Source organism: Saccharomycodes ludwigii, chromosome I (assembly GCF_020623625.1).
Source record: "Saccharomycodes ludwigii strain NBRC 1722 chromosome I, whole genome shotgun sequence".
NCBI classification, from domain to species: Eukaryota; Fungi; Ascomycota; class Saccharomycetes; order Saccharomycodales; family Saccharomycodaceae; genus Saccharomycodes; species Saccharomycodes ludwigii.
Genome location: NC_060200.1, coordinates 2,884,535 through 2,906,047, shown reverse-complemented (window position 1 = coordinate 2,906,047; position 21,513 = coordinate 2,884,535). Strand labels below are relative to the sequence as shown.

At 29.1% G+C, this 21,513-nt stretch overlaps 9 protein-coding genes and 1 non-coding gene across 10 annotated transcripts; 5 read left to right on the top strand and 5 right to left on the bottom strand.

The window, feature by feature from the left end:
• Nucleotides 1–163: 163 nt before the first annotated feature.
• On the top strand, nucleotides 164–1,024 carry GPI12 (N-acetylglucosaminylphosphatidylinositol deacetylase; the record flags this gene model as incomplete). Its single annotated transcript, XM_046080217.1, has 1 exon — nucleotides 164–1,024. The coding sequence occupies one exon, from the start codon at nucleotides 164–166 to the stop codon at nucleotides 1,022–1,024; it is 861 nt and encodes a 286-aa protein (XP_045937545.1).
• A 37-nt stretch (nucleotides 1,025–1,061) lies between these two features.
• Nucleotides 1,062–2,756, bottom strand: AEP2 (Aep2p; the record flags this gene model as incomplete). Its single annotated transcript, XM_046080216.1, has 1 exon — nucleotides 1,062–2,756. One exon carries the CDS (start codon nucleotides 2,754–2,756, stop codon nucleotides 1,062–1,064), a length of 1,695 nt encoding a protein of 564 aa, XP_045937544.1.
• A 419-nt stretch (nucleotides 2,757–3,175) lies between these two features.
• Nucleotides 3,176–4,669, bottom strand: RIT1 (tRNA A64-2'-O-ribosylphosphate transferase; the record flags this gene model as incomplete). Its single annotated transcript, XM_046080215.1, has 1 exon — nucleotides 3,176–4,669. One exon carries the CDS (start codon nucleotides 4,667–4,669, stop codon nucleotides 3,176–3,178), a length of 1,494 nt encoding a protein of 497 aa, XP_045937543.1.
• A 643-nt stretch (nucleotides 4,670–5,312) lies between these two features.
• On the top strand, nucleotides 5,313–5,411 carry SCDLUD_001259. The gene is made up of 2 exons: nucleotides 5,313–5,352; nucleotides 5,375–5,411. It is a non-coding gene; the product is annotated as a tRNA-Tyr (tRNA).
• Nucleotides 5,412–5,549: 138 nt separating this feature from the next.
• Nucleotides 5,550–7,352, top strand: YKU70 (ATP-dependent DNA helicase YKU70; the record flags this gene model as incomplete). Its single annotated transcript, XM_046080214.1, has 1 exon — nucleotides 5,550–7,352. The coding sequence occupies one exon, from the start codon at nucleotides 5,550–5,552 to the stop codon at nucleotides 7,350–7,352; it is 1,803 nt and encodes a 600-aa protein (XP_045937542.1).
• Nucleotides 7,353–7,439: 87 nt separating this feature from the next.
• On the bottom strand, nucleotides 7,440–8,975 carry NGL2 (RNA exonuclease; the record flags this gene model as incomplete). The annotated part of the gene is made up of 1 exon (XM_046080213.1): nucleotides 7,440–8,975. One exon carries the CDS (start codon nucleotides 8,973–8,975, stop codon nucleotides 7,440–7,442), a length of 1,536 nt encoding a protein of 511 aa, XP_045937541.1.
• Nucleotides 8,976–9,719: 744 nt separating this feature from the next.
• Nucleotides 9,720–9,977, top strand: MRPL33 (mitochondrial 54S ribosomal protein uL30m; the record flags this gene model as incomplete). The annotated part of the gene is made up of 1 exon (XM_046080212.1): nucleotides 9,720–9,977. The coding sequence occupies one exon, from the start codon at nucleotides 9,720–9,722 to the stop codon at nucleotides 9,975–9,977; it is 258 nt and encodes an 85-aa protein (XP_045937540.1).
• Nucleotides 9,978–10,305: 328 nt separating this feature from the next.
• SCDLUD_001255 (uncharacterized protein) lies at nucleotides 10,306–11,682 on the bottom strand (the record flags this gene model as incomplete). Its single annotated transcript, XM_046080211.1, has 1 exon — nucleotides 10,306–11,682. One exon carries the CDS (start codon nucleotides 11,680–11,682, stop codon nucleotides 10,306–10,308), a length of 1,377 nt encoding a protein of 458 aa, XP_045937539.1.
• Nucleotides 11,683–12,978: 1,296 nt separating this feature from the next.
• On the top strand, nucleotides 12,979–16,635 carry SCDLUD_001254 (Zn(II)2Cys6 transcription factor; the record flags this gene model as incomplete). The annotated part of the gene is made up of 1 exon (XM_046080210.1): nucleotides 12,979–16,635. One exon carries the CDS (start codon nucleotides 12,979–12,981, stop codon nucleotides 16,633–16,635), a length of 3,657 nt encoding a protein of 1,218 aa, XP_045937538.1.
• Nucleotides 16,636–16,828: 193 nt separating this feature from the next.
• Nucleotides 16,829–19,708, bottom strand: DSS1 (exoribonuclease II; the record flags this gene model as incomplete). The annotated part of the gene is made up of 1 exon (XM_046080209.1): nucleotides 16,829–19,708. The coding sequence occupies one exon, from the start codon at nucleotides 19,706–19,708 to the stop codon at nucleotides 16,829–16,831; it is 2,880 nt and encodes a 959-aa protein (XP_045937537.1).
• Between the last annotated feature and the right edge of the window lie 1,805 nt (nucleotides 19,709–21,513).

The window sequence follows — 21,513 nt, the reverse complement described above, 5'->3', positions numbered from 1 at the left end:
CATAAAAATCGGTTTATTTTTCCAACTTTTCCTTTTCCTATCTCCATTTCTTATTCGCCCAATTCCAAAGCTTAATCAAGAATTTCATATACAACCCATATTTATCAAAGCAGTAGATATATTTAAATTCATTTACAAATATTTTAAAAGATAAAAGATAATAATGCTAATGCATAAATATTGCCACAATATATACACATTCAGCATTTTGATCGTGGCTTACTCCATTTTTGTTTGCTATTATGGTTTAAATAGAAAAGTAATTGTAAATAACAATTCAACCCAATTGAATAATATCTATTCTTTTAATAATAATAACGATAATACTACCATCACCTCACTAAATCTAATTATTGCACATCCCGACGATGAAGTCATGTTTTTTAATCCTATCATTAACGCACTAAACTACGTGTATAATGAAAAAACGGATAATACAAACAATCACAGCGATACAATATTAAGAGTGATTTGCCTATCTAATGGCAATGCCGACGGATTAGGAGATATAAGATACCACGAATTGCATAATTCATTAAAGGCATTATGGTCGAACCATGATAATCTACAAATCCATGTAGCTAATTTTACAGACTCAATGGAAATATATTGGGATTCAAATGCTATTGACCAATATATCAAATCAAATAATATTATTCCGGATCCAAACCCTTTGTTTATAACTTTTGATGAAAGAGGCATATCTAATCATCCAAATCATATAAGTTGTTATAATTATGTTAAACATTACATTTCTACAGAGAATGAGAAAAATAATGCACATGCCTTGATTTTACAATCCCCCTCCTTTGCAGAAAAATATTCCTCTATATGGAAAGTACCATTTATACTATTTCGCACCAGTACTAACACTAATACACTAACCTTTGTAAATAGTATCCATGATTGGATTTTTGCCTTGGGCGTAATGTCTCAAAAACATTATTCTCAGATGGTATGGTTTAGGTTTCTTTGGTGGACTTTTAGTTCACTGGTTTTTTATAATACTTTTACATATATATGAATATATACTACTGTTGTGCACTATATAAGTACTTGTTTCACCATAGTTCACCCAATAACTTGTCTTCTTCTTCTTCTCTGTCATATTTAGCTTGTAATCTTTTATCTTTTTCGATTTTACCCTTTCTTCGTTTAAGTTCTTTGTCTCTGCAAGTTTTAAAATACTCCGTTAGTTCTTTCTTATTATCTGCATCAATAGAAAAGTTTTTAATAAATGCTTGTGATTTTATTTGGTTTCTGTACAGGCTTTTGCAAATCAAAACTTTTTGGCACTTAATAAATAATTTGCGCAATGAATCGTTATTGTTATTATAGCCAACAACAAATTTATGACCCCTTTTAAATATCTCGAAATAAAATTCACTCAATTTTTTAATATTATTAGTTTGCTTTAAAATGTTATAATAAGGTAATAATCCATAAAGGGGGAAATGAATGTCTAATTCCTTATTTTTGCCACTATAATTTATTAAAAGATCCCATATATTCATTGCAATCAACCCCTCTTTGTCCATACCACTGTTATATATTTCTTCAGAGAGATTGAACAATTGAAACCAAAAGGGAGAATCTAATGTTAACATGTTATTGCCATACTTGGTTAAAAACAAATCAATATACTCCATACCTTTCCTAAAATCTCCAATATGAGTGAAACTTTTAACAATACTAATTAACAAATAACTATTTGGTGCAATGTTACTATTGGCCAGGATCGGCAGTTCTTCATTAAACCACGTCTCTTTAATATATCTATCTAATAATGCTTTAGATGCAGAAGCTGGCTTCAAATTAGCAAACATATATAATATATTAGTTTCTAATTCCAAAGTTCTATTTGTCTTCCAATTTTCTAAGTCATTCAAGTAATATGTGTTAACATATTTCAATGCTCTATCATATTCATATTTCCAAATTTTCATTTTTTTCTGATTTTTTCTGCACTTGGTAACTATTCTACTTGTATACTCGTTTTCACCATTCAAAAACCCTGCCGTAGAAACCCACGTATACTTAATTAACGTACCTGCCTTTAATTTCAAATAAATTGTCAAAAACTTGGCATTATATAGAGGAATCTCTCCATTATAATTATGGTCTAAAAGATAATGAAATATCTTGGAGGATTGGGTAAATCTCCCCAAAGTTAAATTTTTTTCCAATAGTTTTAAAGCATCCCACATGTATAATTCTTTATTTTCATACAAGCTTTCAGTATTTTGTAAGTAAATCCATAATTTATCTAGATTTCCAAAATCTTTTTCAATGGAAATTCCATAATGAATAATACTAGGAAACTCATGTTTATTTATCGATGGTAAAGTAGTAGAATCATTGTAATACATTTTTAGCAATTGTTTGTCGAAATAGGAGTTAATGTTGCTTGCGTGGAAATTTTGTTTACTAGATGTCAACAAAGCAGGCATGGAAGAAGAAGCATTGGGTTGAAAATCCTGAAGAAATTTAAAGTTTTTTTTCAAAACATTTAGGTTTTCTTGAACATTTAATAGTTCGGCTTTTAGAGTAACAACATTATTGCTTTTTTTATTGGTCATCACCATTGTACCACTATTATTCTCATTTCCTAATGTTATTGATGTATTTGCTATGAAATTTGGTGTATGAATATTATTGCCATTGGCTGCAGCTATAACAGTATTTTGAACTGGCTCAACCAAGTCTAATGAAAAGGTACTGTACAACTTTTTAATATGTGGTATGCCAGATCTCATTTATAATGTTTTTATTTTTTCCTACTTTTATTTTTATTTTACTTTATTTTTTATTTTTTTTTTTTTTTTTTTTTCTTTTTTTAATTAGAAACGGAAAAGGAGTTTTAAGGTGAAAATTTTACAATTTTTTTTTTTTATATTTTGTAAATATAATTAAAATTCTTGAGTTTCAAAGAAAAGATACATATGTAATTATTACAAGTCCACGAATCTTTGTACACAGAATTCTACTTGAAAATATTACATCCATTCCATAAAAATATGATTTCAAGCAGCGAATGTTCAAATAGTTCAATTTTATTAGCCAATTATAACTGTTCGTATGAAATGCTGCTTATTCTCAGACTTTTCCCCTCCTTTTTTTTTTTTTTTTTTTTCTTTTTTTTGTTTAAAAAAAAAAATATATATTACGTTATTCACTACATTAAAAAAGCATTTACACTGTTTAAAGTGGCCCTACTAGGATTTATTTGGTAAAAGGGACTACATTGATCAATCAACTTGATTAAATGCTGTTTAATAACTGTTTTGCTAATATCCTTTTTTGAATCAGAGTAATTTCCCCACCCATGATCATCATCCAATATTTCAAAATGAAGACTTAAAATAGTTAAGATAATACCCGGTGCAATATCTGTACCTGTATCACAGCTAATAAGTATTGGGCCGTCACTGCTAATATCATTATTACATTTTGATAATGCTAATTCTATGATAGGCACAATTTCTATCAACAAGGATCTTAATAGTTTACCACTTTTTTTAGATCCACTAATTAAGGTGGGGTAATTTTTCACTACTGTGTTATTATCTGATGCCTCCAATATTTTGCTACTACAATTTATAACTAAAGAATAAGAGATTGGTATTTTTGCAAGCGCCGAAGATAAATAAATAGCATCTTTTACAATCTCACACGTGTTATTAACAGGAGAAATGATATTCCTTAAGGTTTTTTGTTTAATTTCATTCTTAATCAAACTAATCAATTCCTCATCGCTTTTTCTTATGTCTCCCAATTTTTCAAGATTAAACCAAAAATCTAAAGGTTCTAAACCATGACTCCATGACTCATGGTCATCTGCTGCACCTTGAACATATGTAAAGCCATTTCTTTTATCTATCCCGTCTTGACATTGGTAACTACAGCAACAGCAAACAATAGTATATATCTTGACATCACTTTTAGCATCATTACTGTTTGTATTTTCCCATGGTATTATTTTCCCTGTGAATGGATCCATATTCATTTTAGACCCTGGATAACACCAAATTGGTCTTAATATGACGCGCGACACATTATTATGGCTACTGTCGTTTTTAAAAGCTTGACATGTTTTAACAATTTGAGGAAATTTCTCTTTTATTTTTTGAACTAAAAATGTTATTTTCTGTCTAATTTGCCCTGCTTCAGTTGCTGAAACAGTTTCCGGAGGTAAATATAGCCCCAAGTCATCAGAATTTTGATTATCGTTTCCATTCATGATACAATTTATTACACTACACCATATAGGAATGGTTTTACTTAATGAATCAGGTAATTTCTTGCCCCGTCTAGTACTATCCACTATAACTACACCACTACCGCTGCCACTACTACCATTACCATTTAGCAGAATTTGGAAAAGATGAAAATTAGTTCTTCTTGTACTAAATTCCCAAATATTGGTATGGCCATCAGTGCTTTTAAAATATACAGAAGCATTTAAAGAGCAATATAGTTCTGGTGGTAAATACCACAAACCACATCTTTGGTTCGGGATAATAGGAAATTTGGGATAGTATGTAGGGAGTATATAGTTTTTAATGTAGTCATAATCTAATAATATGCTATGTAATCTGTTTTTGAGATTTGTATTTTCATTTCTAAATTTTTTATTCAGCTCTTTTGAAATCTGGTGGTTTATTTCCATTTAATACACTTATATATATATATATATATATATATATATATCTTGTAAGTTAAAGACTTTTTTCTTATGTTTTATGTACATAGATTAATATTTGTGGGAAAAATTGGTAATTAGTATTTGCGTAAATGAAACATTTCAAATGAAAAAAATTAAAAAAATAAAAAAAAAAAATTGAAAAAAAATTTTTTTTTTGATTTTTTGAAACGTATGAGATAAAAATGTCAAATATTATTTCCTTTTTTTTTTTTTTTAGATTGAATTATTTTAAGCTTTTAAAGATTTGTAGTTGATTATAAAATGGAATTCAATAATGATATTGGACATATCGACAAAAGGCACCTCTGACGTAATATGAAACACTAATGTAACAAATATTACAATTAACAACCAGTAAATATGATTAGTAATACACTGTAATAACGGATAATCAAAACCAACCATGAAATAGGGAAATATGAATAAGATCAAAATCAATTAGGGAAAATATAAAAGAGAGGGATATCCTTCATGATTGATTTATAGTTTTAAGTAATCCTTTTTATATGTAAAGACCGAAATAGAAAAAAAAGTTAATTACCATAATCCGAACCCGTAATTACTACGACTAGTCATGAGTAACGCTTACAATATTTTCACATATTCACTCTCGGTAGCCAAGTTGGTTTAAGGCGCAAGACTGTAATTAGATGATCAATTTCGATTAGTAATCTTGAGATCGGGTGTTCGACTCACCCCCGGGAGATATTTTTTTCCTTTTTTTTTTTTTCCCCTCCATTATTGCCATCACACATGCTTTTCTCAGAGATAATTGTAACATTTATTTTTGCATGCGTAAATCAATTTTTAAATCAAAGCAAAAATCTATGTCATATTTCAAAAAATGAATGAAGTATTTGACTTTTTATCAAAACATGTTTTGAGGTTAAATCCTTCACCAACTTCTGCATATCATAAAGGCAACTCAGAGGAACATGATACTGCTAGCATGACTATTCTTGATGGAAGTACTAACAAGGTAACTGCTACTAATAACGGGCATAAATCATATTTAAAAACAGATTACCATATCCACGAGTGTATCATATTTTTAATTCAAGGTTCCTCATCAATGTTTACAACTTTTATAGATGGTGTGGGAAACAAGCAAACACCTTTTCTATCCATTTTAAATACACTCAATTCACTTATGAAACAACTAATCATCACTTTACCAAGCGCAACTATAGGTTGCTATCTGACCAACTGTACAGAACACAGTGATAGCAACACTGATAATGAACATGAAACCTCATCAACGATTACTGATCTTATTCCAATTGGAGATTTAGATATTCAAGCCATGAAAAAATTAAATGACTTAATTCAAAATATCAAATCTAACAGAGTTAATCTTTTTGAAAGGTTTGTTATTGATAAAAACGAATGTCCACTAGAACAAGCGTTCTCATATATTTTACCTAAGTTCACATCTTTACCGGAGAATGAACCACAGCCATACAACAAAAAAAAATTATTTTTTTTCACTGATATTGACAAACCTTTAAGTACCTCTAAGGAAAAATTGAGTAATACACTAGAAGAATTTAAAGAAAATCAAATTGAGATTATCCCATTTTTTATTTCACATGATAATAACAACAATAACCATTATTTTGATCCCTCAAAGTTTTATTTTGACATATTGCACAAATTTTTTAATGTCGATGACTCATTGGTAGGTATCTCTCCTGAGGCTATCAAGAATGAAGTAATGCAGCGTAAAGAAGTTGAAAGAATTAAATTTTCTTGTCCCTTGGAACTAGATGTCCACATATCGGTTGGCATTAAGGGTCTTATATATTTTACCCATGAATATTATGGGACAAAGTATAAATATGTGCATAGAACTGGTCATAAAGAGGTTCATTCTAAAAGAATATACTTAGATCCTGATACAGAGGAAGAAATTACAGATAAAATAGAACAAGTTTATCCTCTACCCAATGGAGTTGACTATGCAAAGCTTGATTCTGACTATATTCAACAACCGGATATTAAAGGTTTAAAAATACTATCATTTTACGATATAGATGATTTACTGGTTTACCATAACAATATAGACAACAGTAGTTTTATAATCCCAAATGATGAAACTTATAAAAATTCCTCAGTTGCATTAGGGTCTCTGTATAGGATAATGGAAAAACTACAAAAGTGTGCTATAGTTTATGGAAAGTTAAAACGCAACTCTAATGTGGAATTTTTCATAATGACTACCAAAAATGCTGAAGAATGCGGATTTTATTTGAATAGATTACCTTATAGGGACGAAATTAGACTTTTGCCCCCTACCAACGTCGATTCTGTGGATCATACATCTAATGATTACCAAGAATTACTTCTTGTTACAAAAAAAATTCTAGAGAATTTCAACTTGGAGAAAAAATATGAACCAACATATTTTAGCAATCCTAAAATACAAAAACATTATAAAGTTTTGCACGATTTTTTATTACAGGTTGAATACGAGGATCCAAATATTAGTTTTGATCGCGATGATACAGTTGATGAAATAGAAAGGATTAACTATAGAATAAGTAATAATACGATATTGCAAGGATATATTGAAAAATGGTATGAAATATATAATAGAAATGGAAGTAACGTACCAATAAAAGGACAGAAAACAAATTTTACAAAATAAATATATTAATATATTTTAACTTTTAGAAAAATATACATATATAAGGCAATAATAATGATAATTATAATAATATCAGTGGTGGTAACATCACTTCAAATATACTTCACACATAATTGATAGATGATCACTTCCATATTCCTTTTCGTGTGGTTGACCATGCTCAGTCATCTCTGAAGCTGGCGGTAACCTTAGATATTTTGTTACCAAAACATCATTTTCTTTGGCAAAAGTATCAAAATCATCAATTTGAGTACAATCAGTGGTGGTATCCCATGATCTAATGAAAAAAATATAATCCAACAATCCCCTCCAAGTATGGGCCCAATTAGATATTTCAGGTTCGCCTCTATCGCGATGAACATTAGCGTTCTCAGGATGTACTTTACCATAACCAATACTGTATAATGAAATAGCTCTCATATTTAAACTATTATGAACTTTTTGTAAACGTTGGCATAATTCGTATTGTTCCTCAGTAGCTTGATAATCTGATGGAACAGGACTTTGGGGTTGATCTTTACTCAGTTCAATATTTCCATCTTCTTCATCGTCTCCATCATCCCCGTCTCTTTTTTTACTAAATTTAAAGGACAAACTACATTCGATAACTGTTTTCATTCTTTTGTTACTGTCATAATTTATTGGTTTTGAAGTAATTGATAAATATGGTGTATCAAATGGTTGCGAATTAAAATCGCCACAAAAAAATGAATACCACTTGGTGTCAGGGTTTAAAATGTTTATCCTTTTTTGAAATTCCCTTATTTTATTTAAAACAACAAATGTTTGCCTAGTTCTTTCAAAAGTACCGAATGGGTGCCAAAATAAATGAGTTGTACCAATTATAATACCGGTTGTTTTTGAATCGATTGCAAACTTTTGTTTATAACTATCTTGGAATTTTAAGGCCAATACTATGCCAATATTTTTTGTAGTAGTTCTTGGCTCAATGTCACCACTAGGTTCTTTATCGTAATCAATTAACATCCTATCAACAAAACCTTGCTGGAAAACCGACTTTTTCCAAGAAATACAACATCCATGATTTTTGGTTGGATTCCTATAAAATTGGGATTCGTATCCCCAGTTGGAAAATTTCTCTTTCCAAAAGTTCTGATATTGAATATAGTCGACTTCTTGCAAACACATTATATCTGGTTTGTAATAGATGAATTCATTGCTTAGAAGCTTACTCCTGACAAACCATTTTAAAACATTACCGCTTGTAGGGAACATTTTTCTTCTAATCAAACTTTGTGCCAACATGTTATAGCTCATAATAGTTAGGGGAATGCCAACTGGTGGCGTAGCATTAGAGGGCAAAACAGACAACATTGGTCTTTTAATGAATTCAATGTTTTCATCATAATCAGGATGTAAGCCCTTTGCTATCAAAGCATCGTTTCTCGCCTTTCTCTTAGCTTCTCTTGCTAACCTTTTTTGATGAATTTCTTCCGGTGATAATTTTGAGGATGTGTTTTTAGTCATCTTTTTTTCATTGGATTTGGTAGATGCATTCTTTTGTTCGTTTTTCTTTTTTGAATTCTCAGGAAGTTCGTTCTTGGTATCGGTATTTATAGTATGGGCTGCAATAGCTTTTTCTAATGAGTAATTTGAATTCATTATCTTATTAGAAGTGGAAGTATAAGAAAGTGTAGTTATTTCTCAATTCAATTGATGTATATATATGTATATATGTTTAAGTATTATTATTATTATTATTATTGTTATTATTTTTTTTTCTTTTTTTTTTTTCTTTTTTTTTTTTTTCAACTAGTTACCGTAAACGTAGTGATAAATGAAAAAACTTAACAACAAAGTTCTAGTAAATGAAAACCATGAATCAAAAGCTATTACTTTTATGTTGTTGTTGTTTTGTTCTTAAGTCCGTTCCATCTTCAAAATATTGACAAGCGTTGGAAAAAAAAAAAAAAAAAAAAAAAAAAATGGATATAAAAAATTTAAAGAAAATCATAGTGTTTAACACCCCATTTATCCTGTTTTCAATTATTTTATTTTTGAAAAATTTTCAAATGTCCGAAACGGACTTTGTATTCCGTGAATGGTTTACTATTTATAATCGGGTAACACACGCGTATTTTTAAAAAAATAGAAAAAAAAATACATAAAAAAAGCATTTGATTATTTTAAAAAGCTTAACTTCAATTTTTTTAATTACTCACACATTTATATATACATATATATATATATATACTTTTTAATTAAATAAGACAAAAAAAAAAAAAAAAAGCACCAGGATATTTTCTAGTTAAACAAATCATTTGTGGTAAAAAGGGGTTCCACTTTATAAAAGACATTTCAAAAGGGAAATAATCTAAGTTAATAGCTCAAAACATACAAATAAAAATGGTTTTTTATAGGATAACATTAATTAGATCTACGATTGGTTTACCACAGTCAACCAAGAAAATAGTCTCTGCGTTAGGTCTTGGTAAGAGAGGATCTGTTGTCTATAAGAGGGTTACACCAGTAATTGCAGGTGCCGTCACAAGTATTAAAGAATTGGTGGATGTAGAAGTATCCAAGGGTTATTTATCAGCGGAACAAATACATCAACAAAGAAAATCTAATCCAGGTTATAAAGTTACAGGAAGAGCCTTCTAAAATACATTAATTAATACAACAAGCAATTTTTTGTCAGACCCTTTATTATTCTCATGTAAATATTTTGGAAATAAAAAAAAAAAAAAAAAAATTGAATATGTAATATGAAATAAAAAATTATATATATATATATATATATCATTGAGTTATCAATAATAAAAGAAAACGTAAATTTTAGTATTTTAAAAGAAAAGTTTATAATTATTTTTTAATTTATTTTATCTCTAAATGCTTTATAAAATAAACCGTTATAAAAGTCAAAACACAAACACTTGTACATATAATAATACTTATAGTTTAACATAACGACGAAATAATTTTTTTTTTTTTAATGTAATGTTGCAATTTCTCTTGGTAACAAATTTTGCATATTTCCTAAAATGTTTTCATAATCCATATTGGTTGAATAACTATTATTATTAAGATTATTAAACCTATAATCCTCAACAGTAAATGAATCGACCATACGGAAAATATCACTTCTATCTAAGGCTTTCCCATCAAAGGATAAATCAGCAACGTTAAAGCCTTCTGCTGTGAAACTATCATTATTATGATTATTTTCGTCTTCTATCAATGAATCATGGGCTAATAAAATATTATTGTCATTTCTTGTTGTTTTTAGGTTTCTAAATTTAACAGATGTCACTTGTGGTATAATATTATCTTTCAACCACATATTAGTGTCTGTAATAAAAGTTTCGTTATTATTCGTTGTATTAGTCTTATTTAGAGCATCGTTCACATTGCTGACACCTGGCGTGGCGTTAAAAGTGTTTGAAAAAGGATTACTGGTGGCACCACTAATTTTTTTACTGCGCAGCCTATTATTTTTGTTAATTCTGGCGGTATTACTGGTACTATTTATATTGTCATTATTGATGGTTAAAAAGTTAGTACCATCAAAAGTCGATTGTGAAGTGCTCAATGAAGAAGTATCATGAATAGAATTTTTATATTCCTTCATAATGTCCGATGCTGTAGATAGGTCTTTAATAGTGAAAAGTGGATGCTGACCAATAGTAATAGGCTGCTTTATATGATAAACTTCTTGTAAATCATCTAATTTTTGCAAAAATGGAGATGCTGACAAGTTATTCTCATTGTCAGTAAATTGATAATATGTTTTCCAAAAAATTGGTTTTTGGGTTCTTCTATTATTGTTATTATGGTTGTTAAGATCTGGTTCATTTTGTAATGTTTTTATAGAACTATTAGTAACTGCTTCAAAACGTGTTTTTAATAATGTTTTTAAATTTGCAATGTTGTCAACAGGAATTAAATTACTTTCATTGGCATTACTAATACCCATAGTGTTATTATTATTATTATTATTATTATTATTATTATGGAATTTGTTTGCACTATCTAGATATCCATTACCATCATTATTATTCGGGAAAGATTTTACCTTATCCATTTTATTATTATTATTATTTATTAAACAAAAGTCATGTTTGTGGACATTATTATTGTTGTTGAAACTTGAATAACTTTTATTAAAACTGTATCTATTATTTTTAGCACTATAATTATTATTGTTGTTTCTATTTTTATGTTTTTTCTGTTGTTGAATAGCCAATTTGCCAGTTATTTTGCTAACATTTTTGGAACTTGCCGCCGCAGCAGCAACTACGTTAGAGTTATATGCATTTAAAGCGTCTGTATAATTTGGTGTTTTAAAATGGAAAGTTTGACAGCTCATATTCTTTTTATATTTACTTATTTTTTTTCTGGTCTTTTGGTTTTGTATTTAATCTACTTTTAAAAGTGTTATTACAAAAATATTAAAATGTCAATATGTTAGAAAGTAGCTATGAGATAAATTTAAATTTTTTTTTTTTTTTTTTTTTTTTTTTTTGCTTTTGGGTATTATTTTTTGGGTATTAAATAACTTATGTTTTTTTTTCAATTTTATTTCAATGGAAGTATATATTAGAAAATTGTAATTTTTGTGTGCTGCTCGAGCTTGATATTTTTTTAATTTTTTTATTTTGTTATAATAGATCTGATATCATCGTACAATTGATATATGTTGCAAAAACGGAAAGGAATGTTAAAAAAGGAAAAAAAAAAAAAATGAACACAAATATATCTGAATAAATACAAAAAGTAAAGTTTGAATCGTTAACTGATGTTGATTTATATATGATGTTAATGACTATATATATATATATATATAAAGCTTAATATTGAAGAGTAGAGATGATCAAAAAAAAAAAAAGAATTAGCTGCTTAGTACTTGCTGGGTTCATTTTAAAAATTGATTTTCTGTAATGGAAATAAAAAGGGAAAGAAATTAACCCAGCAATATTTTAAATAAGCAAAAAGATTTTGGATTTTTGATCTCTTATTGTTATATTGAAAAGATGGTTGTTTTTTTATTGTAAATGAATCCATCGACCATGCCAAATATTAAGTACGATAAACATTTGTTATTAATATTTTGCTATATTTTGTTTACAATTTCCATTTTAGGAAATGTAATTAAAGAAAAAAAAAATTTAATCTAAAAAAAAAATGCATGGCAATTTAGGGAAAAATAATGCGGGATAACAAACAAAACGCACGTGATTCAAAACTTTTTTTTTGTTCCATTGACGTAAGTTATCCGAAAGGCCGAAGTTTTGTTTTTTTATTTATTTTTTTTTGATTTCGCGTAAAAGAAAAAAAAAAAGTGGCAAAAAAAAAAACCCTTCAAATGAGTAACCGGAATTTAAGAGTTAGCAATGATATTAACTTGTATGAAATGAAGAATGATTTTGTATTATAATATATATATATATATATCTGTATACATATAATTTTTTTTTTTTTTTTTTTGATTTATATATGTCATATTTTTGTATATGGCCTAAACACTTACATCCTATCACAATATCACTTTTTACACTAATACAAAAAATCTAAACAACTAACCAGTAAAAAAAAAAAAAAAAAGTATACCCATATCTGTATATATAGATAGATATAGATATATATTTATATCTATCCTTATATGATGGCCACAACGGAAAAGAAGAAGAGGGTCACAACTGGCAAAGTTTCAAGAGCTTGCACCAATTGTCGAAAAAGAAAAATTAAATGTACTGGATCACAGCCATGCACTAATTGTCAGGCGTATCAATGTGTATGTGAATATACAAGTAGGAAGACAAGAAGTCTTCTTGGTGATGTGGCTGCCAGTGGCAATAATAACTTTATTAGGAAAAAGGGGAATATTTCTATAAACAAAAATTTAAGTTCAGGCAAGTTAAATACTATTTCCATTACTAATACCGGGGTTATACTTCCTTCAGAGGAGAATACTAGCAATGACACCAGCGCCTTAGAACGAACTGATACTGGTGTTAGTTCAACATCAATGATGGAGAGTGACACTCTACCGCCTTTTGCTGTCGGCACAACAACAACTCATAGTGAGTCAACCACTAATCAAAATACTCCTGAAGATAAGAGTTTAAGCAACGAAAAAGAGTGCTTTATTGCCAATAAAGATAACTCTAATTTGATCGAACAAGTCCAACTTTTAATAAATAGTGTCAAGTATGATGATGTAATGGGAAGAGATTTAGAAATACCAACAATGCTACAAAACTTGAAAAACAGGTTGCAATTATTGAAATTGCTACCGAACAATATCACATGGGACGCAAAGAAATTAAAACAAATTTCACCGCACAACGATATCTCGGTTGAAACTGAATTGTTGAGGTCAAGTACTAATGACAAGATAAAGATATCTAGCTTTGAGTTTATTTACCCTGGAGCCTCGGGCAATCTTGATAAAAAAAACAACATTTCCAGCAATTCCACCCAAAAATCCAACAAGCAGAAGAATCAGTTTTTAGAACCTTCGCCTCCAATATTTGGGGTGTATAATAGTATTAAATTATTCTCTCGTGCAGGGATCGAATTTTTGTTTGAAAAACTTTCTCATAACTCCAAAACTGATGACGACATGAAGGTTATAATTAGTGAAAGACAGCTAAAGGAGTCTTTATATATTGTGATAAAGTTTCTTGAATATTTCTTTATGAACACTAGTATTTCCTTTGAGATGTGGTCCACACCAATAGATTTTTATTTTTCGAGGATATCCGACACTCCAGTTTTATACAATCGGGTTATTGGCATACATACTTTATTCAACAAGATCCCCAAAGGGTTATTATGTAAAAGTTTTGATTCTAACCAGGAATTTTTTAAACTGTATTGTAATCTTACTGAGTCTATAATTGACCCTAACAAATGGACAAATTTTTTTGAATGGATTATAGAATTGATAGATCTTCACCGCAAGGAGTACTTTATGGAATTTTTACCCTTTTTGCAGGATGATAACATTCCAACTACTTTTTCTGTGGCCGTTCCTAAATATTTACAGGTTGAAGAAATTTTAAGTATTTTAGCTATTGAGTTTTTTCAACGGTCGGCTCAAATTATTACAGACAACTTAGTTTTTTTGGAATCACTTTTGAAGTTTATTGGTGGAAGAACATGGATTGAAAACATTATTTCCATCAAAAATTTAGTAAGCTTTGTAGTCCGGTATGCAATAAACATGGGTCTTTATAGATGGGAATATTATATTGGGATGGATGAGGAAATTGCCGAACGGAAAAGGATTTGCTGGTGGCAATGTTGTTTTTGGGATCTATGGATATCAATAACACAATCTTTACCCTCAGCCATAGATTATAATACGGTTACATGTCTTTATCCCAAGAATATGATTGATTTAGGCATTGTAGATTCTACCTCTTTATATTCATTTTTGTTGAGAGAGGGTCACAAATTGAAACTTTTAAACCCAAAAGATTTAGAAAAATGTTCTTTGATTATTTATATTCAAATAATGGCTGATTTTAGTGGTAACGTTTTATTTAATAAGAAATATAGCCAGTTGGGTAACTTACTTAGCTCCACCCATACTAAAGTTTTACATGACTTATTAAAGGACGTTGATTATTATCATAGATACCTACAAATTTTATATTTCTGTGTTGACATGGTTCAGAAAGCGAGGGAAAAGGAGGAGAATTCCACAGAGGAAAAGGAAAAAAAATCTTCCCCCAAATTACCTGACTCCTATGAAAGTTCTGTTTTCTTTGTGGAGTCTATTAAAATGAAGCAAGTTTTCAATTTGATCAGAGCATATTTTTTTTTCTCATCTAATGAGTTGATCAACAAATTGGCTCCAGATCCAACTGATGATATTAAAGAGAAAATTGCCAAGTATAATAAGGAGTATTTAAAATCTTCATACGAGGTTATAAAAGTTAGTATGAATTCTGACACGTTTATTACACTAAGTAAACTGATAGGATTGAACCTAAAGGCTATGGTGAACATTCTTTGTTTCCATCTAACGGAAACATATTTCTTTAATAAGGATGATTTATTATTATTTTTTCAAGTTTATAAAACTTATACAGCCTCTAATACTATCAAAGAGTTTGATAATATACAAAACGCTGATTCCAAGTGGAAAAATAGAGCAAGCGTAACAATAAATTTGTTTAAATTTTTTGTTCAAATTTTATTGAGATTGATTTGTCAATGCTATCAGGAACAAGAAAAAATGAGTACTGAAGAATTTGTGGATTTTATAGGAGAAATATCTGATTATCGAGAAATATGCTCTAATGTGTTAAATATTAAATCCCCGTTGTATGTAAAATTAATTAACTTCAAAGATTCTCAAAAGGGGAAAAAATTGGATGATTTTAATATAAAAATGGAAAATATTTATAAAAATGTAATGAATAAAAACCAAAATATATTTGGTAATAGTGCTGGGAAACCTTTGCATTTTGGGGAGCCAAATATCGGAACAAGTAAAATCCAACCAGTAAAGCCGCTCATATATCAACAAACACCAACTACAACGACAATAGGCCCTCAACCATCTATCCAAGGACCACCATTTATTACCCCTTCTTCAATGAGAGATAACAATGCACAGCTAAACTATCCATTACCTATTACATCCACCCAATCTGTGCAGTCTCATAATTTAAATAATACTATTGTAAATTCTGAGGGATCTTTTACTTCTTACAACATGCCTGGGGCAGGCAACACCATGACAAATACCAACCCTAATGTTGATGGTAACGGTATTAATCAGGACTATAATTCTATGAAAAATATGTTTGCTTCTACGTATAATGGATCTTTGTTTCAGCCAGACTCGCTGACAAAAAATGTGGTAGAGCAGCCAAAGGGTAATAAAAAAATAGTACTAAATGATATTCTAAATTCGAGTGCTCAGTTAACACAACAAGAAAATCAAAAAATGAGTTTTGATAAAATGGGGCAGTTTGATACCAATTTTAACAGCGGACCTTTCAAAAATATACCTAATAACGGTTCTTATGCCGAACAGACTGAAAAACATAATCAGCAGACTGCTATACTTGAGACGCAAAGTTCAAATGATAATGAATCACAAGTGGCTTCTCAAGATCAAACACTTCAGCAAGATACAAATGGTGCTAAACAATCAAATTTCGTGCCCATAGAGACTCATTCGAAATCACCGGACATGAATTCATTGGATGATTTTTTAAATTCCACAAATGCCGAGACGTTGTTAAATAATATCATTGATGATTTGGGTTCTGATTTTACTTTAGCAAACCCAAGCTTTTAATTTACACAAGATTTCTCTTCTCCCCTTGTTTCTAATATATATATTAATATTGTATTTGATTCTATTAATTACATATTTACATATAATCTCGTAATTTCTGTATAAATTTATATAGCTTAAAAAACCTATGGTAGTAATCGCTCGTTGGTTATATACATGTATATTATATAAGAGGGAGAGGAGGGGATGGATTTTATAGACTAGCTTCTAAAACTCCATCCAAAGCGTCCACTTTGGTTATTTTACAATTTTCCACGATATCCCCGACTTTGAAAGAATGATTTGGAGCTAATCTTAAAACACCTGACGCGTATTGTGAGTACAAACATACAAATCCAGATGAATTCATAACAGGTAGCGAGGTAATCATGATGCTTGGTAATATATCACCAACTTTATATTGTTTTAGGGTCCAGTATTTGGAAACTTTTTTAGAATATTTTCTTAGAATAATATCTCGAGGGAGGATATTTTTTTGCAGTACGGATCTTATTTCTTGTTCGGTGAAAATGAATTTTTTTGTTTGCTTAAAAGCACACATTTGTAAATGATTAATTATATCCGGGAACCTTCTTAAGGGCGAAGTCACAGTAGCATAATGTTTACAACCTAACATGTTGTGTGGTAAATTTGGGTCGCAAACGAAAGTGCTAGTATTTAAAATTGACATATACTTGGTTATATCTTGGAAACTGGGTAAATATGTAGATCTATTGGTTACTTCAAGTGATTTTTTAGTTTGTAATTTCAAATTGTTATACTTAGCAGCAACTTGTGGATCCACATTTAATTCTTTATACGATTTAAATATAGCTGGTATTTTATTCTTAGCCAAGTACTCGCCACTTAACTTGTTAGCTAAAATCATGATTTCCGAGACCAAAGTTGTTGATTTTGTATTTTTGTTATCATAAAAGTGTATTTGGGATTCACTATCTAATTTGACCAAGCCCTTGTTAAATCCTTCGCCGAAAATAATTGCATTATCTTCTATAATTCTTTTTTTGTACAGGAGGTTACTAATTTGATACAATTTAGTTAAATTTTTGTGGTGTTCAGGGTCCACTTTTTTATCACCTTCCAAAATTTTATCAACCATTTCATATGTAAAGCCTTTTGGTATATTTTCAGCGTTATAACGTTGAAAATCAAAAGTATTTCTTAACACATTAATATCCTTATTGTTGTTAATGAATTCAATATCAACTTTAAATCCTAAAGTTCTGGCCCTTTTATTACCCAAGTCTATTTGTTTGACAAATAGTTCTGGGAACATGGGTTGTACTTTATCCGGTAAATATGTAGTAAAGGATCTATTTTGTGCAATGGTATAAATATCAGTATAATTTGATAGTTTTGGTGTATTGCTGTTACCATCAATGTCCACAAAATATGAGGTTGGGTCGGCAATGTGGATTGAAAGTGTGTAAATATTGCCTCCCTTATGTTTAATGGAAATACCATCATCGATTTCGTGTGCATCAATCGAGTCTATACAGTAAATAGGATCTTTAAAAATAGGCAACGAAGGCTCGTTTTTGTATTCCAATTCTGCGAAATCACCATAAAATTCAAAAATTTTTTCATCAGTTTTTATTTCCAAAGATTCCAAATTGAGTTCATGGTTTTTTAATAAAGGATTGGGGCTTGATGACTTGGATATTTCTGTTAGCAATTTATGTGCTAAATCCTTTGATAGGTTATGTTCTCTTCTGTAACTGGACAAATTTTTAAAAATTTTACAAAGTAAAGGACCAGCAATTGACTCTGAAATCAAATTTCCAGCAACGTAGTCTTTCAAAAATATTGCTATATTTGGGTACTTTTGTTCCAAATTGGTTCTTTCGTTCTTATCAGTAATATTATTATTATAATCATCAACAAAATCCTGTATGACATGCGAGTTTAGAGAGGAAATTGCCCTTCTCAGTTTATCGTTTGGTAGAATGGTGATGGAAACTGGATTCAAAGAGGCGTTGCTAAATTGAAAGTCACCCCACAAAATCTTATCTTCTTGCTGGTTACGCAAGGACCAAAATGTTGCCACAATCAAGGATGGATCAAATTTTGTGTTGTATTTTCCAGAATTAGGGTTATTGTCAGTAAGATAGTTTAAAATATACGGCAAATCTACTTGCCATGGAGTGTCTTTTTTAATTGATCGTAATTCCAAGTGTAATTGGAATAATTTCCTTTCGACGGTGGGTAATAATTCCCAGGCCTTTTCATTAAAGTAGCTTGGTAAGTAAGAAGAAATGAGTTGTTTGGCAATAACAGGTAAAAAATGTGAAATATTACGATCATTTTTAAAATAACCTAAATTATTATCTCTCTTTTTATTATTACTTTTTTGAGTTTCTGTTTTTGTTTCAGACTTTAATGTCAATTTGTTGGTTTTCACTAATCTACTCTTGTGAAGATTAAACCCCCATTCCTCTTCATTAAACATAGAGGGTAATCTTAAGGTGACTGCTGATTTAAATCCAAAGACTAGAGTGCCATCAACTAGGGCAAAAGTATATCTCGTATCTTCAATTTGGTTGGGTAATTGTACACACATAGCTAACTGATCAGGATACTGCCTTAAACATACTATATCCCCTACGGATAAGTTGGTACTCATAAAATCATTCCAGTCAATTTGGAAATGAGAGGTTTCTTGAACCCATTGTATATCTTTCTTCTTTCCAAACAATTGGTTTATAGTGAAACTATGTATACCAGACATGGTGTTCATACTATTGAACAAACTCATTAGATCTGAGCTCAACTTATTTTCTGATAACCATTGATAAGAAGGTTTTAAATAGGAAGTATAGAATTTTGTCTCTGATTCCTGTTTAATTTGCGACAGGGGTTTTAGTTGAATACTGGGGTCTAATAATTGGACTTGGTCTATAAAATTTTGTTTAATGTGATTTGTTAATTCATTGTTTGTAGGTAAAATGGGTCTTTTGGGGTTATTCAGTGTATTACTTATGACGATGTTTTTAGATTTGGGGATACTTTTAGATCTATAACGCTTAAAAATACTTAACGATTTATTTCTAAACTTGTCATTATAAGTCAACATTATTTATGATGTATTGTTGAGAAGCAATGACTTTTTTTTTTTTTTTTTTTTTTTTTTTTTTTAAGTTTTATTTTTAAGTTTTATTTTTATCTATGTTAATAGTTAATTAGTTTATTAAGAGCAATGCGGTTTGCAGATACTGAAAAAAAAAGTCTTGGAAGTATATATATATTTTTTTTTTATTATGAGAAAACAAAAGAAAAAAAAAAGAAAAGTAAAATTGTTAGCGGGTTGAATATTTTTTTTTTTTTTTTTAATTTTTTTTTTTTCCAGGTTACAAAAAAATAAAACTGTTAAACACATCGATGAATCACAACTGCCATAACAACAATTTATAACAAAGTGTTGAAGTTATATGTTTTAAAATTCTTATAAAAGAAACCATATTTATCAATCGACTTGGACACATCTTTTTTTTCTCCTTCTTTATTTAAAACACAGACTGTTAAAATATTTTAAGGAATGAGGTACGTTTGATTTTTAATGGTTGTGATTTTAAAATGTTTCTCTCTTAGTAAAGATACTGTTAGCTGAGCCTACCATAATGTAGGATGGTAAAGGATTGTATATAAAAAAATACAAGAAGATGCTAACTCAGTAACATTTTCGATGAAATTGACAATAAAAATTATTTTTACAAAGCTTGGCACGTGATAATAATTTATTTTCTTATATTAACGGACAACGGACAACGGACAACGGACAATGGACAATGGACAACGGACAATGGACAACGGACAATGGACAATCGGGAATAAATATAAATAAACGTTTTGAATATTATCGGAAATCTCGGATTTGAGAAATACTCGCAAGTAATAATATATATATATATATATATATATATTTTTTTTTTTCCGAGTGTAGCTAACAGAATTATTTCGGCCAATCAAATTAGTTTATTTTTCTTTATTATTATTATATCTGTTATATCTCTGTCCTTGTTTTTTGGTATATAAAAACAAATAATATTTTCCAGCAAGAAAAATTACCGAGAAGAGAAAGAGACAATGTATAGGGGCATCTTAATATTTTTTTTTTTTTTTTTTAATTCTAGTAAATGAGTGGAAAAAAAAAAAGGTTAGAAAGATTGATTATTATTAAAAGTGGATTGAATATAAAGGAAATAAACCGGTTAAGCAGTGTCAGAGAATGGGAAATTATTTGTAGATAAAATAAATAAACTTAGAAAACAATGAAGCATTACGTTTTAATTAAATTCCATTCCTTTGTCCCACTACCCGAAACAACAACAACAACAAAAAGAATAAAATATGTGTATATTTATCGATTTTAACAAATCTTTTTTTTTTTTTTATTTTCAATGGCAAAACTCCTTTTTTTTATTATCCCCCCTACAAAAATATGAAAAAAGTGGTAACAAATAAGCTCTTAGTGTTCTCCAATTAAAACCTCCATTATTATTATATACTTTTTTTTTATTTTATTTATTTTTTCTTCTCTTTCTTTTTCCCCTTCTTCCATTTCTTAGAATATAAAAATAACTTTAATCAATTCAACTATCTTTCATCTTCAGACTTCTTTTTTCCCTCTAACAAGCTTCAACTCAATTTGATCTATATTTAAACCCTTTTCCGCCTTTCCAACTTTTTTCTTTTCCTTTTTTCCTTTTTCCTTTAATAAAATCTTCTATTTTTTTTTTTTTTTTTTAAGATTCTTATTTTACTTTACTACCATGTCTACCAAAAGCATTACAATCTCAGTTATTGCTCAATAAAGAAAATAAAGAGATATATATATATACATATATGTATACATAAAAAAAAAAAAAAAAAAAAAAAAAA